Genomic DNA, 14,410 nt, shown 5'->3' with positions numbered 1-14,410 from the left:
CCTCACCTGCCTCACCTGCCGTGTGTATCCCTCTGCTGTAGATGTTCGATCGGGAGCTGTGCGTACAGCAGCTGCGTTACTCTGGGATGCTGGAGACCATCAAAATACGCAAGTCAGGATACCCCATCCGCCACAGGTTCAACGAGTTCCTGGGCCGTTATCGGGTTTTGCTGAAGACCACAGACTGCGACCCGAACACAGTAAGAAATAATCGAATCATTACATTAAAATTTCATCAAATTTCAATATTTCAATTATTATTAGGGGTGTAACAATGCCTTAATACGTTCCGAACCATCGTGGCAGTTGACTCCCCCTGTTACTTGCAATGCTCTCAGCACTAGGAGGCTGAAGACCCACCCACCGCCAACGCAGCATCACTAGACCCACAGACTTCTCTCATTAAGAACATATTAAATGACATACCTTTATTGTTTTATTGATTTCTAGTTCAAATGATTTGAAACCTGTGACGTTTTCAAGTGTTCAAGTAATTTTATATATTTATTAAATATCAAAAATATATTTCATAAACGTATAAAAAATATATATTATTGTTTTTTCTCATCATTTTGTTTCATTTATTGTATATTGGCTGGACAACACTGATGTCCATACACTGTTGTCCATGTTGCTGGTGCTTCACCTGAGAGTGTGTGTTTAACAGGAGCCTGCAGCAGACTGCTGCCACGCCATCTGCAGAGTCGTCATTCAGGACGAAGACGACTGGAAGATCGGCAAGACCAAAGTCTTCCTCAAGGTATTCGCAGGTCTTTTGTGAAAGTGTGTGTAGTTCTGCTCCAGATAGTCCTGCTCTATGGGGTTGGTACTGCATCTACAATTGACAGAAGTATTGGGACAGAAATCTTCGGAAATTAAGGGAACTAAAAGAGCTGATCCTGCTTCTGTTGGAGTGACTGTCTCTCCTGGCCAGAGAAGAAGACTTTCTACTAGATTTTGGAGGAGGATCATTGCTGTGAGGATTTGATTGCATTCCGACAAAAGAGTGTTAGTGAGGTCAGGATGTTGGATGATGGTCACCACCCCATTGTAAAAGTACTGAATGCAGCACCAACCATCCATCAGCTTCTCAATGCTGGGGGGCTTTATACCCCTCTAGCCCACGCCTGGCCAATACATTCATATCACCAGAGTCTTCTTTACCATTGGCAGTACTTTTCTACAGGGACTAGACAAGCTGTGTGTGTGTGTGCATTCCCACAGAGTGTCCACAAACTTTTTTTTTTTCCTGCTTACTCCATGTGCTCATGTATCTGGTTGTGTGTTTGCAGGATCACCACGACTCCTTTCTGGAGCTGGAGAGAGAGCGGGAGCTCCACAGGAAAGCCCTTATCATCCAGAGAGTGATGCTGGGCCACAGAGACAGGTGCTTAGATACAGGCCAGTTCGGTTCGGTTCAGCTCAGATGTTGATGTGCTGTCTTTAATATGATGAAACTGAAGAGGGCTGACAGACTCACGTCCACTACATCATCAGACGCTTGTGTGAAAGACAGCTCACATGACTAAGTGTAAGTCTATAACCTGAGCTCTGACCTGAGGTTGCTGTGTGTCTCTACAGGAGGGTCTTCGTACAGAAGAGGAGTGCGGCTATGACGGTGCAGAAATACTGGCGTGGTCACAGGGATCGCAAAGAGCTGGAGAAAGTAAGTGTCCAGTTAGGTCTTTATAAGTTCTTGTGAATGTGATTTATGCAGCTGGTTTGGTGCTGCTGTTACTGTGCCGGCAATCAATCAAGCAGAGAGCAGAGAGGGTGAAGGGTCTTGCTCATGGGCCCAACAGTGGCAGCTTGCTGATCCTGGGAATCCAACCCACAACCCTGTTATCACACTATACACAATATGCACACACACTATACACACATCATACACACACTATACACATTTTACAAACACACACTATATACACACATGATACTCAAGGGCCCAACAGTGGCAGCTTGCCGAACCCACAACCCTGTTATCAATAGCCCGGCGCTCTAACCGCTGAGCCACCACTGCTGCTCCCCTTATGCTATACATACACACACATCATACACACACTATACACAATATACACACACCATACACACACTATACACACAATATACACACACACTATACACAATATACACATGCCATACACACACTATACAGACACTATACACACAATATACACACACACCATACACACACTATACACACAATATACACACACTATACACACTATACACACACTAAACACACACCATACACACAATATACACAGAATATACACACACACCATACACACACTATACACAATATACACACACCATACACGCAATATGCGGGTGCGGTCGGACTGACCTTGGCGGGTTGCTGTTTCAGTGGCGCCCATCAGTGTAGAGATATTCACAAGCAGCGCTGCTGTTTAAACCATGCAGGAGGAAGGAGTGGGAATAGACTGATGGTGGGGTGTGAGATAGGGCCTGTGATGATTTTGCCATGGTAACAGTGGTATCTTCTCTATGTATTAGATTTGAGCACTGCATTTCCTCTCTCCTACTCTAGATCCAGCACGGTTTTCTCCGGCTCCAGGCCACAGTGCATGGCCGGCAGGACGTCCTGCAGTATCAGCGCACACAGGGTGCCGTCGTCACCCTACAGTCACAAATTCGCGGTTTTCTGGTCAGGAAAGAGGTGAAGCGTAAACAGGCTGCAGTCATTGTGCTGCAGGCCCGCACCAGAGGACTGCTGGCCAGGAAACAGCTCAGAAGACTGAAGGATGATGTGAGTGCTTACCTGTCAGCATTTGGTAGTCTTTTATTATGGTTGCAAGTGATGTAAGAGGTCAAAGGTGCATCATTACCACATGGGGTACCACAGCAACCACATGGCAGCACCCTAGCTGCCCCCTAAGACAACATAGGAAACGTACCATACCAATACCATAGCAAATGCCATAGCAACCTTCCTAGCACCAACCAAAAACCACCTTGGCAAGCACCAGGAATACCACAGCAACAACCTAGCAAGCACCTGGGATACCAAATCAAATCAAATCAAATCAAATTTTATTTGTCACATACATAGTCATACACAGTATAACTTGCAGTGAAATGCTTTTTTTGACAGTCTGCTCACATCAAGCTATACAATAAAAATCTACATTTAAACTTAACTAAACCTTAACTTAATGAAGTAAAGTGCAAAAGTGCAAAAGAAAAATAAAATAAAAATGAAGAAAATAAAAATAGAATAAGTTACATTTAAGTTAAAGAATAGAATATAAAAATGAAAATATAGAAATATAAGCAAAAAAAAGTACAGAATACAAATATACAAATATATATACAGAGATACAGAGCAGCTGCATTGCAACAACCTAGCAAGCACCCTAGGAACCACCAAGAAACGTCTTCACAACATCATGGCAACCAGCAGCAGCATAGCAACAACCTAGCAAGCCCCTGGGAGACCATAGCAACTACCCTAGCAACCACCAAGTGTGTTCTTTAACTAGTTCTCATGATGTTGCAGGCTGTCCTGTCAGCTCAGGAGAAACAGGCTCAGGACCTGGCTGCCCTGGAGCTCCAGAGGAGACTGGAGGAGGTGCTCAGCCAATCACAGGAGGACACTAAATCAGAGGAGGCCAGTGATGAGGAGCTTGTGGAGGACATCTTCGGGTTCCTGCCCAGCGCAGTTGGAGGACAGGAGGGTCCGGCACCTGAGGGCTTTGAGGTAATCCCACTGAGGCGCTGGAGAAGCAATATATAGTATAGACACTATATGTCCAAATGTTTTCGGACACCCCTTCTAATTAATACATTCGGCTACTTTAAGCTGCACCCATTGCTGACACAGATGTGCAAATGCACACAGTTAACTGTCGTTCTGCCAATAGAATAGGCACCAGGCGTGGGCTGGAGGGGGCATAAAGCCCCCCAGCATTGAGCTGTGGAGCAGTGAAACTACTCTGCTCTTTGGAGTGATGGTGGAGCTCCATCCAGTACTTTTTGGGATGAGTCGGGGAGTTGGGGATGAGCTGGGATGATGATCATCCAACATCCTGACCTAACTAACGCTCTTGTTAGCCGTTAAACTTTAGTGTGTTTCTGTTCTTTCAGGATCTTGAAGGTGAACCGGTGGAGCTCAAGGAGGTGGAGCTGGCTGAGAATGTGGTGAAGGTCATGGTGACTCCAGCAGAGGAGAACATGCCTGATGAGGAGAGTGAGGAGGAAGAGGAAGATGAGTTTTCCTTCTCGAGGTTTTCTGCTCTCCATTTCAAAGGCTCTGCTACACACACACACATCGAGCAGAGGCTGCGGCAGCCACTGCTGTTCCATGAAGATGAAGGAGATGCACTGGTGAGAGTCTTCATCGCCATTACTATCTGCATCATCTTCATCATTTAGAGTTAGAGTCGAGCTGGTTGAGCATCGGAACTGATGTCACCATGTTCTTCTCCTTGTGTTGTCTCAACCACGTCTCTTCTCTTCTTATATTTTCTCCTGTTCTCTCATCATTTCTCATCTCCTCTCCTTGCTTCTCGTCTTCCTGATCACTTATTTTCTCTTCTCCTTTCTTCTTGTTTAATCTTTTCTCTTTACTTCTCGTCTCCTCTTCTCATTTCTCTTCTCCTCTTGTCCTTATTCCTCAATTCTCTTCTCTTTTCCTCTCTTCTCCTCTCTTCTCCTCTCTTCTCTTCTCTTCTCCTCTCCTCTCTTCTCTTCTCTTCTCCTCTCTTCTCTTCTCCTCTCCTCTCTTCTCCTCTCTTCTCCTCTCTTCTCTTCTCCTCTCTTCTTTTCTCCTCTCTTCTCTTCTCTTCTCCTCTCCTCTCTTCTCTTCTCCTCTCCTCTCTTCTCCTCTCTTCTCTTCTCCTCTCTTCTCTTCTCTTATTTTCTCCTCTCTTCTCTTCTGTTCTCCTCTCTTCTCTTCTCTTCTGTTCTCTTCTCTTCTCTTCTCTTCTGTTCTCTTCTCTTCTCCTCTCCTCTCTTCTCTTCTCTACTCCCCTCTTCTCTTCTTTTCTCCTCTCTTCTCTTCTCTTCTCTTCTCTTCTCCTCTCTTCTCTTCTCCTCTCTTCTCTTCTCTTATTTTCTCCTCTCTTCTCTCTGTTCTCCTCTCTTCTCTTCTCTTCTCTTCTCTCCTCTTCTCTTCTCCTCTCTTCTCTTCTCTTCTTTTCTCCTCTCTTCTCTTCTCTTGTCTTCTCTTCTCTTCTCCTCTCTTCTTTTCTCTTCTCTTCTCTTCTTTTCTCCTCTCTTCTCTTCTCTTCTCTTCTCTTCTCCTCTCTTCTTTTCTCTTCTCTTCTCTTCTTTTCTCCTCTCTTCTTTTCTCTTCTCTTCTCTTCTCCTCTCTTCTTTTCTCTTCTCTTCTCTTCTTTTCTCCTCTCTTCTTTTCTATTCTCTTCTCTTCTCTTCTCTTCTCCTCTCTTCTCCTCTCTTATCGTCTCTTCTCATCTCCTCTCTTCTTTTCTCCTCATATCTATCCTCCTCTCATCTTCTTTCATCACTTCTCTTCTCTTTTCTTCTCTTCTCTCCTCCTCTCATCTTCTTTCCTTACTTCTCTTCTCGGCTCTTCACGTCTCTTCTGGTCTCATCTCCTCTCTTCTCTACTTGTTTCATCTTTTCTATTTGCTTCTCCTCTCTTCTCCTCATTTCTCTCCTTGTCTCTTCCATATTCCTCTCTTCTCTTCTCTTCTCTTCTCTTCTCTTCTCTTCTCTTCTCTTCTCTTCTCTTCTTGTCTCCTCTCCTCTCTTTTCTCTTCTCTTTTTCGTCTCTTCTCTTCTCCAGGCATGTTTAACAGTATGGTGGATCATTTTGAGGTTCATGGGAGATATTCCTGAGCCTAAACAGGCTCGCCTGTCTGTGGTCGCTGACCCTATCCAGAAGAATCTGGGTCAAAGGCAAGCGAGACGTCTCAGTAACCTGGTTGGATTGGATCAGGTAAGCTCTTAGTGTCCCCATATTTTCACAGAGATCATTTTTATAACCTTCACTAATCCTGAGCATATTTCCAGAAACTGCTGCGGAAAAAGCAGAAACAGCAGGAAAAAGAAAACGGGAAAAGAAAACACTCCACCATTCCTGAGGAGGTCAGAGACGACTCACCTGTGGGCACTGCTGACCCAGTGTAACCGGACATGTTTATTACTACTGCAGTAAACAAGCGTCTCAGTGTCTGAATATTATCCATTACACAGTTACCAGTGGTGCTGGAATCCAGAGAGGATGATGATGTTCTGATTGGAGAGGGACCTACGTTTGATCGTCCATTGACACCATTGGAAAAATTGCACATCATTGTAGGATATGCCATCGTTAAACCAGATGTTAGGTAATATTTCTAGGCTCACACTTTCAGAAGATGCAGATTTTTTGAGTAATATGATGTGAAGTGTGAAGTTTAAAGCTTCTTCGTCTGCACTGTAGAGATGAGATCTACTGTCAGATCTGTAAGCAGCTCACAAAAAACACAAATCAGAAAAGCTGTAACAGAGGCTGGGTCCTTCTGTCCATCTGCCTGGGCATCTTCCCTCCGACCGAGCTCCTCACTAAAGTAAGAACGCAGCTTCCTATGGATTTATGTCTAATATCATCTTCAGCTCTAGGTTCCTTATTCAGCTCAGCTCAGAATATTATTCTCAGTGCAGAAGCTATGGTGAATTATTTGGTAACTGTTTGGTTCAGCATAGCTTGTGGAGTCCCACAAGGTGCTATGTTAGGGCCCATGAAACTGATGTAAATTAGGACAGTAATGCAGTTATGAGTCTTAAAAACCTGGTGGTTATTTTGTGTTTATTGTTGGGATCCATCTCTCTTTTTTTACTGTAGTACCTACAGAGTTTTATCCGCCGAGGGTCCAGTGAATACTCCAGTAACTGTGCCGAACGCCTCCAGCGCACTTTAGAAAATGGTGAAAGAAACGAACCGCCATGCTGGATTGAATTAAGGGTAAGATTCCCCCTAAGAGATTTGATCCGAGAAATCGGTGTGTCATTTGTTCTTTTCGGAATCGGAAAATGAGTAAATGGTTAATGAATCAATTCGTTTTCTTTACGTTTAAATTGAAGCTTTATTTAGAAATAGAACTGAACCAGGGGCAGAGCCTCATATTCATATTTAATTTGTTCGATTCTTTGTGCGTCGCGATTGATCAGTAATATAATGAGTAGTTTGGTATAGGTCTGGTCGAGCACCTAATTGCTCTTACCTCTTACCATGAGGTTATGATTAAAACACCACACTGCTTTAACTACTAGAGATCACTGTGAAAGTTCTCCAGTTCATTACATACATTAAGAGAACTATTTTTTGTGAAATTTTATGAAGAACCATTCAAATGCGTGGCAGTTAGTGCGGCCTGGCAGCGGCTGGACTGAAAGACCTTTTAACATGTAATGAGTGAGGGAAAGGGTTAGTAGTAGCATCTGAATCATTGTGCAGAATAACGTTAAACATGAGGTTTTTTAATATAACTGGAGGATTCTGTCATTTTTTACTTTCTATTTGTCATCATTTGAGCATAGACTCTTAAAAAAGAGGTGCTTCTCTTCTCCTCTCTTCTCCTCCTCTCTTCTCCTCTCTTCTCTTCTCTTCTCTCCTCTCTCCTCTCTTCTCCTCTGGTCTCTTCTTCTCTCGTCTCCTCTCTCCTTCTGTTCTCTCATCTCCTCTCTCCTCTCTTCTCCTCTCGTCTCTTCTCCTGTTCTCTCATCTCCTCTCTCCTCTCTTCTTCTCTTGTCTCCTCTCTTCTCCTGTTCTCTCATCTCCTCTCTCCTCTCTTCTTCTCTTGTCTCCTCTCTCCTCCTGTTCTCTCATCTCCTCTCTCCTCTCTTCTCCTCTCGTCTCTTCTTCTGTCATCTCCTCTCTCCTCTCTTCTTCTCTTGTCTCCTCTCTTCTCCTGTTCTCTCATCTCCTCTCTCCTCTCTTCTTCTCTTGTCTCCTCTCTCCTCCTGTTCTCTCATCTCCTCTCTCCTCTCTTCTCCTCTCGTCTCTTCTTCTGTCATCTCCTCTCTCCTCTCTTCTTCTGTCATCTCCTCTCTCCTCTCTTCTCCTGTTCTGTCATCTCCTCTCTTCTCCTCTTGTCTCTTCTCATCTCGTCTCCTCTCTTCTCCTCTTCTCTCATCTCCTCTCTCCTCTCTTCTCCTCTTCTCTCATCTCCTCTCTTCTCTTCTCTTCTCTTCTCTTCTTCACTCATCTCCTTTCTCCTCTCTTCTCCTCTCTTCTCCTCTGGTCTCTTCTCCTCTCTTCTTCTCTCATCTCCTCTCTTCTCTTCTCTTCTCTTCTCTTCTCTTCTCTTCTCTTATTCTCTCGTCTCCTCTCTCCTCTCTTCTCCTGTTCTGTCATCTCCTCTCTTCTCCTCTTGTCTCTTCTCCTCTCGTCTCCTCTCTTCTCCTCTTCTCTCATCTCCTCTCTCCTCTCTTCTCCTCTTCTCTCATCTCCTCTCTTCTCTTCTCTTCTCTTCTCTTCTTCACTCATCTCCTTTCTCCTCTCTTCTCCTCTCTTCTCCTCTGGTCTCTTCTCCTCTCTTCTTCTCTCATCTCCTCTCTTCTCTTCTCTTCTCTTCTCTTCTCTTATTCTCTCGTCTCCTCTCTCCTCTCTTCTTCTCTCATCTCCTCTCTTCTCTTCTCTTCTCTTCTCTTCTCTTCTCTTATTCTCTCGTCTCCTCTCTCCTCTCTTCTTCTCTCATCTCCTCTCTTCTCTTCTCTTCTCCTCTCTTCTCTTCTCTTCTCTTCTCTTCTCTTATTCTCTCGTCTCCTCTCTCCTCTCTTCTTCTCTTGCCTCCTCTCTTCTCTTCTCTTCTCGTCTCTTCTATATTATATAACTGACTATATTAAGTTATACAACGCTTACATTTGTCATGTCTTTTTATGTTGTTGATATCTTGTCTTTTTACTAATTACTGGTGTAATTATTTGATTGACAGGCTGTGGAGAAAAAGGAGCCCATGGTGGTGGTCGTGACTCTGATGGACGGTCAGACCCTCAGCCTGCCTGCAGACTCAGCCTGCACCTCGGCAGAGCTGTGCCAGGCCATCGCTCAGAAAGTCAACCTGAAGGATGCTTTTGGCTTCTCCCTCTACATCGCCCTCTACGAGAAGGTTTGAGGAGTTCGAATGGTGTCAAGAACAATATACACTATATGTCCAAATGTTTGTGGACACCCCTTCTAATGAATGCATTCAGCTACTTAAATTTGCACCCACTGCTGACACAGACGTGCAAATGCACACAAACACACACACAGCTTGTCTAGTCCCTGTAGAGATGTACTGCCAATAGAATAGGACTCTCTGCAGGAGCAGGTAAACATGATGACCCTATTGGCACCATGCTGCCTAATGCCAGGCGTGGACTAGAGGGGTATAAAGCCCCCCAGCATTGAGGAGCTGTGGAGCAGTGGAAGAACTGTGTTCTCTGGAATGATGGTGGTGGAGCTCCATCCAGTACTTTTGAGATGAGTTGGGGATGATGAGGTGGGGTGGTGATCAATCATCAAATCATCCTGACCTCACTAACACTTGTGTGGCTGAATACAATCAAATCTCCACATCAATTCTTCTCCAAAATCTAGTAGAAAGTCTTCTTCCCTGGACAGTAGAAACAGTTACTCCAACAAAAGCTTTGATTTCAGTGTCCGAATACTTTTGTCCATATTGTGTACATATTATTAAGGGGTTTTAAAATGCCACTCCTGGTGTTGGTTTGGTCTGTAGATGTGGTCACTGGGCTGTGGTGGAGAGCACGTGTTGGACGCCATCTCTCAGTGTGAGCAGGAGGAGAGGAGGCAGGGCAGGGAGGAACAGCACGCGCCCTGGAGACTCTACATCCGCAAGGAGCTTTTCACCCCCTGGCACGACTGCACCACCGACCCCTTCAGCACAGAACTCATCTACCGGCAGATCATCCACGGCCTCAAGACTGGAGAGTACCACTCTGATAAGGTCAGTCCTCAACTTACAGTGTTCCTCTAATATGTTCTACCAGTAGAGCCTCTACCCACGTACCTATACACCAATCAGCCATAACATTAAAACCACTGTGTCACATCAACGAGGTGGTTCCAGTGGCTCCATCTGTCGAGGGGTGGATCTACATATTAGGCAGCGAGTGAACGGTCAGTTCTTGAAGGTGATGAAGGTGCTAAAGCATGTAAAAATCTGAGACACTTTGACCAGAACCAAGCTGTGAGGTTCTAGATAAACGACTGGGTCATCAGAACATCTCCACCAAAACATCCGGCAGGTCTTGTGGGGTGTTCCTCCTGGTATGCAGTGGTCAGTACCTACCAAAAGTGCTCCAAGGAAGGACAACTGGTGAACCAGTGACAGGGTGATGGGCACCCAAGGCCCATCATTGATGCTCATGGAGAACCCGCCCACCTCACAACTTACAGGACTTGAAGATCTGATCTGCTGCAAATGTTAGTCTTGGTGTTCCAGATACCACCAGGCACCTTCAGAGGTCTTGTGAAGACCATGCGTCGACGGGTCAGAGCTGTGTCAGCAGCATGAGGGGGATGGTTACACAATGGTTTTAATGTTATGGCTGATCGTGGAGATGTTGAGCAGTGGAAGAACTGTGTTCTCTGGAATGATGGATGGTGGATCTTCATCCAGTACTTTTGGGATAAGTTGGGGAGTTTGGGATGATGAGGTGGGGTGGTGATCATCATCCAACATCCTGACCTCACTAACATGCATTTGTTGTTGAATGCAATCAAATCCTCACAGTAATGCTCCTCCAAAATCTGGTAGAAAGCCACCTTCTTCTCTGGACAGTAGAGACAGTTACTCAAACAGAAGCAGGATCAGCTCTTTTTAACACCCTTGATTTCAGAAGAAGCTGTGAATGAGCATGTGTCCCAATACTTTTGTCCTTTTATTGTATTTTATACGACTATGTTAAAGACCTTTTTTCTTGCCTGGTTATCTATATTAGCTGAGTTATCTTTATGGCTGCTTTTATCTTGTCTTATCCAGGAGGATGATTACGTCCAGCTGGCAGCAAAACACTACTATGTCCAGTACGGCTCAGAAAGCAACGTGGAGACTGCCAGGAAAGTTGTGCAGGAATGCATGAGCCTCAGTCTGATTGAGAGCAAATCTGAGGCCAAACTGGTGCAGCTGGTCAGCTCAGCACATGCCCAGGTGATTACAGGCATTGCTATTGCTGTTGTATACCTGCTGGAGGTGTCGGGTCAAGGCCACAGTGGCTGTTATTAAGAGCAAAGGTTAGGATAGAGTGATATGATGCAGAGATATGATACTGTGCTTTCGTCTGTATGCTCTGTCTCCTAGGGAACTTATATCAACTCCAAGGACAGCGCTGAGACGGTGAAAGCGGACGTGGTTGGTTATGCCCGTCTGAAATGGCCTCTCTACTTCTCCAAATTTTATGAGGCTTCTATCATTTCCGGTAAATCTTAACCCATTCATCACAACAGCTACACTGTATGTCCAAAAGTTTGCAGACACCCGCTCCTCCAGAGTTGCTTTGTAAGTCAAGGGTAATAACAGGGAGCTGGTTTTCCCCTTGCTGCAGTTACAGCCTCTACACTAGATTTTGTAACGTTGCTGTAAGGATTTGATGGCAGTCGGTCATTAGAGCATTCGTGGGGTCAGGTACTGATAATGGATTATTAGTGATGGATCAGAAATGCTGCTCAGACTTATCCCAGAGGTATTGGCTGAAGCTCCAGCACTTCTCTTCTACTGCGCCTTTGCACATCTGTCAGCAATGGTTGCAACTTAAAGAAGCTGAATGGATTCATTGGAAGGGGTGTCCACAAACATGGTGGTTGGTGTGGCGCAACAGATAACACCACTACCTGCCACTGAGCTACCACACCATGTGGGAGACCAGGGTTCGGTTCCTGGTCTGGGTGACCGTATGCTGCGCTACATCAATAAGAGTCCTTGGGCCAGACTCCTAACACTACCTTGGCCCACCTCTGTAATACCAGTAACCTTGTAAGTCGCTCTGGATAAGAACGTCAGCTAAATACCATTACTGTAAATGTGCAAATGTAACATTTTAGATATAAACATTAATGAACTGAATTTAGTTTGATTAAGGAATGTTGTCTTTCTTGAAGTCTCTCTTGTCTAATAGGTTGTTGTTGTTGTTGTTTGTGTGTTTATTTTGTTTATGCCTTTTCTGATTAGATTCTCTATTTTCTGTCCAGGTCCCCCATTGCCACAAGACCAGTTTGTGGTCGCTGTGAACTGGAGTGGGGTCTCCTTCCAGGAAGGAAAAGAGAGGACTTTTTTGCAGCTGTCCTACCCTGAGCTCACAGGAGTCCAAGTAGTCAGGTGCCGGTTTTTCCAACCTCAGCCGTATTTCCTGCAGCAGCTAGAACAGTTTTGAGTAGATCTAAGTGAAGTTCTACAGGAACTGTGATATTCCACCCTCTGAGCACTTTATTGAGAACACCTGTACACCGACCTTTTCATTCATGCAGTTCAGTAGTCAACTATGTAATGGCATTAGCATTTTATGAACTGTTGGGATCTTCTGGGATTTCCAGCACAACACATTCTAAAGAAAACCCGTCCAGTGAGCTGAAGTTCTGCAGACAGAAGCTCCTTGTTGTTGAGAGAGGGGGTCAACAGAATGGTCAGACTGGTTAGAGCTGACAGAAAGGCTACAGTAGCTCAGATGACCACTCTGTACAAATGTGGAGAGCAGAAAAGCAGCTCAGACTGAACACCACCACCACCTCTAACCTTGAGGAGAATACAGAGCTCCACCAGTAGAAGAACCACGGCAGGTTCCACTTCTTTCAGCCAAGAACAGAAAGCTGAGGCTGCAGTGGCTCACCAACTCAACACTGGACAGCTGAAGACTGGAGGAGAAGCGTCGCCTGGCCTGATGAGTCTGGATTTTTTGAGGAGCACAGATGGTAGAGTCAGAACTTGGAGTCAACAGCATGAATCCATGAGCCCAACCTGCCTTTTGTGAGTGGTCCAGGCTGGTGGAGGTGGTGGTGTAATGGTGTAGTGAAGGTTTTCTTGGCATCAATCATCTCTTGAAGGCCACAGACGTATGAGTAATGTTGCTGAGCTTCATGGTCACAGTTTACCATCTTCTAACTCTGCTTCCAGCCAGATGATGCACCACATCACCAAGCAGAACCAGTCTCAGACTGGTTTAGAGCACATGGGAATGAGTTCAGAGTTCCTGAGTTTCCAACATTGTTGAATTGAAGCTGATTTAGAAGCAAGGGGAGGACCTTAAGGTTTGGGTTAGGGTTGCCAGCTGCATTAGTATGCTTGGTTAACTGGCCACAGAAATGCCGTCTGTTCTGCAGGCCCATCATTTTTCACCATTATCCCTTTTTTTTGTCTCTCTACTCTCTACTACACCCAGTGAGGGCAGGACGGGTGAGGTGGTGTGTGTGTCCACCCTGAAGGGCGATCAGTATAAACTGAAGGCAGCAAATGCACACAGCATGGTGGAGCTGATCTCCATGTTCCTCACAGGGTTAAAGAAACGCTCAGTCTATGCTGTAACCACACAGGACATCATCAGACCAGGTACTGCACACACCGTCACTTATTAATACTCACTGTGTGCATCTTACTGCACCCTTATGAATGATATACAGTGGCATAGATACATTTTGGGATCTATAAAGTATTGGGACGCCTGCTCATTTACTGTTTCATCAGAAATCAAGGGGAATAAAAGAGCTGATCCTGCTTTTGTTGGAGTAACTATCTCTACTGTCCAGAGAAGAAGACTTTCCACTAGATTTTGGAGGAGCATTGCTGTAAGGATTTGACTGCATTCAACCACAAGAGCATAGCAGTAAGGTCAGGATGTTGGATGGATGATGATCACCACCCAACCTGATCATCCTCAACTCATCCCAAAAGTACTGGATGGAGCTCCACCACCATTATTCCAGAGAACACAGTTCTTCCACTGCTCCACAGCTCAATGTTCATGTTTATCTGCTCCAGCGAGTCCTAATCTATTGGCAGTACTTCTGTGTCAGCTCTGGTTGCAACTTAAAGAAGCTGAATGGATTTATTGAAAGGGATGTCCACAAACATTTGGACATTGTAGAGACAGTTACTCCAACAAAAGCAGGATAAACTGAATAAACTGTTTTAATGCCCTTGATTTCAGAAGAAACGATGAACAAGCAGGTGTCCCAATACTTTTGTCAATTTAGCGTGCGTTGCTTTGGATAAATATGATCACTAAACAGTGATTTAACTGTTTCTGTAGATGACACGACGCTCCTGAGCTGCAGAAAGGGAGATCTTGTCTGCATAAGTAAGGATGGAGAGAATTTCGAGGAGGAAGGTTGGATTCAAGGCCAGAATGAAAGAACAGGGCAGAATGGAGCCATTTCTACAGACACTCTCATGGTCCTTCCGACCCTGAGCCGCCCCTCTGATGAAATACTGGTAGCTCATCAACA

General features: G+C 45.0%; 1 protein-coding gene across 1 annotated transcript in view; it reads left to right on the top strand.

Annotated features, from left to right (window-relative positions):
• myo7bb (myosin VIIBb) overlaps nucleotides 1–14,410 on the top strand; it is a 40,534-nt gene that overhangs the window by 15,309 nt on the left and 10,815 nt on the right. The window contains exons 16-34 of the mRNA XM_072690950.1: nucleotides 42–200; nucleotides 668–760; nucleotides 1,293–1,387; nucleotides 1,582–1,666; nucleotides 2,552–2,770; nucleotides 3,521–3,721; nucleotides 4,108–4,347; nucleotides 5,771–5,923; nucleotides 5,998–6,072; nucleotides 6,181–6,314; nucleotides 6,410–6,536; nucleotides 6,812–6,931; nucleotides 8,904–9,077; nucleotides 9,693–9,920; nucleotides 10,959–11,126; nucleotides 11,277–11,394; nucleotides 12,164–12,290; nucleotides 13,348–13,514; nucleotides 14,215–14,396. Coding sequence (XP_072547051.1) covers nucleotides 42–200; nucleotides 668–760; nucleotides 1,293–1,387; nucleotides 1,582–1,666; nucleotides 2,552–2,770; nucleotides 3,521–3,721; nucleotides 4,108–4,347; nucleotides 5,771–5,923; nucleotides 5,998–6,072; nucleotides 6,181–6,314; nucleotides 6,410–6,536; nucleotides 6,812–6,931; nucleotides 8,904–9,077; nucleotides 9,693–9,920; nucleotides 10,959–11,126; nucleotides 11,277–11,394; nucleotides 12,164–12,290; nucleotides 13,348–13,514; nucleotides 14,215–14,396 — 2,865 coding nt within the window. The remainder of the gene's footprint in view (nucleotides 1–41; nucleotides 201–667; nucleotides 761–1,292; nucleotides 1,388–1,581; nucleotides 1,667–2,551; nucleotides 2,771–3,520; nucleotides 3,722–4,107; nucleotides 4,348–5,770; nucleotides 5,924–5,997; nucleotides 6,073–6,180; nucleotides 6,315–6,409; nucleotides 6,537–6,811; nucleotides 6,932–8,903; nucleotides 9,078–9,692; nucleotides 9,921–10,958; nucleotides 11,127–11,276; nucleotides 11,395–12,163; nucleotides 12,291–13,347; nucleotides 13,515–14,214; nucleotides 14,397–14,410) is intronic.

The sequence above is a fragment of the Salminus brasiliensis genome, chromosome 11, assembly GCF_030463535.1.
Source record: "Salminus brasiliensis chromosome 11, fSalBra1.hap2, whole genome shotgun sequence".
In the NCBI taxonomy this organism is placed as follows: Eukaryota; Metazoa; Chordata; class Actinopteri; order Characiformes; family Bryconidae; genus Salminus; species Salminus brasiliensis.
The sequence above is the reverse complement of the archived record's forward strand: the minus strand, read 5'-3'. Positions and strand labels throughout refer to the sequence as shown.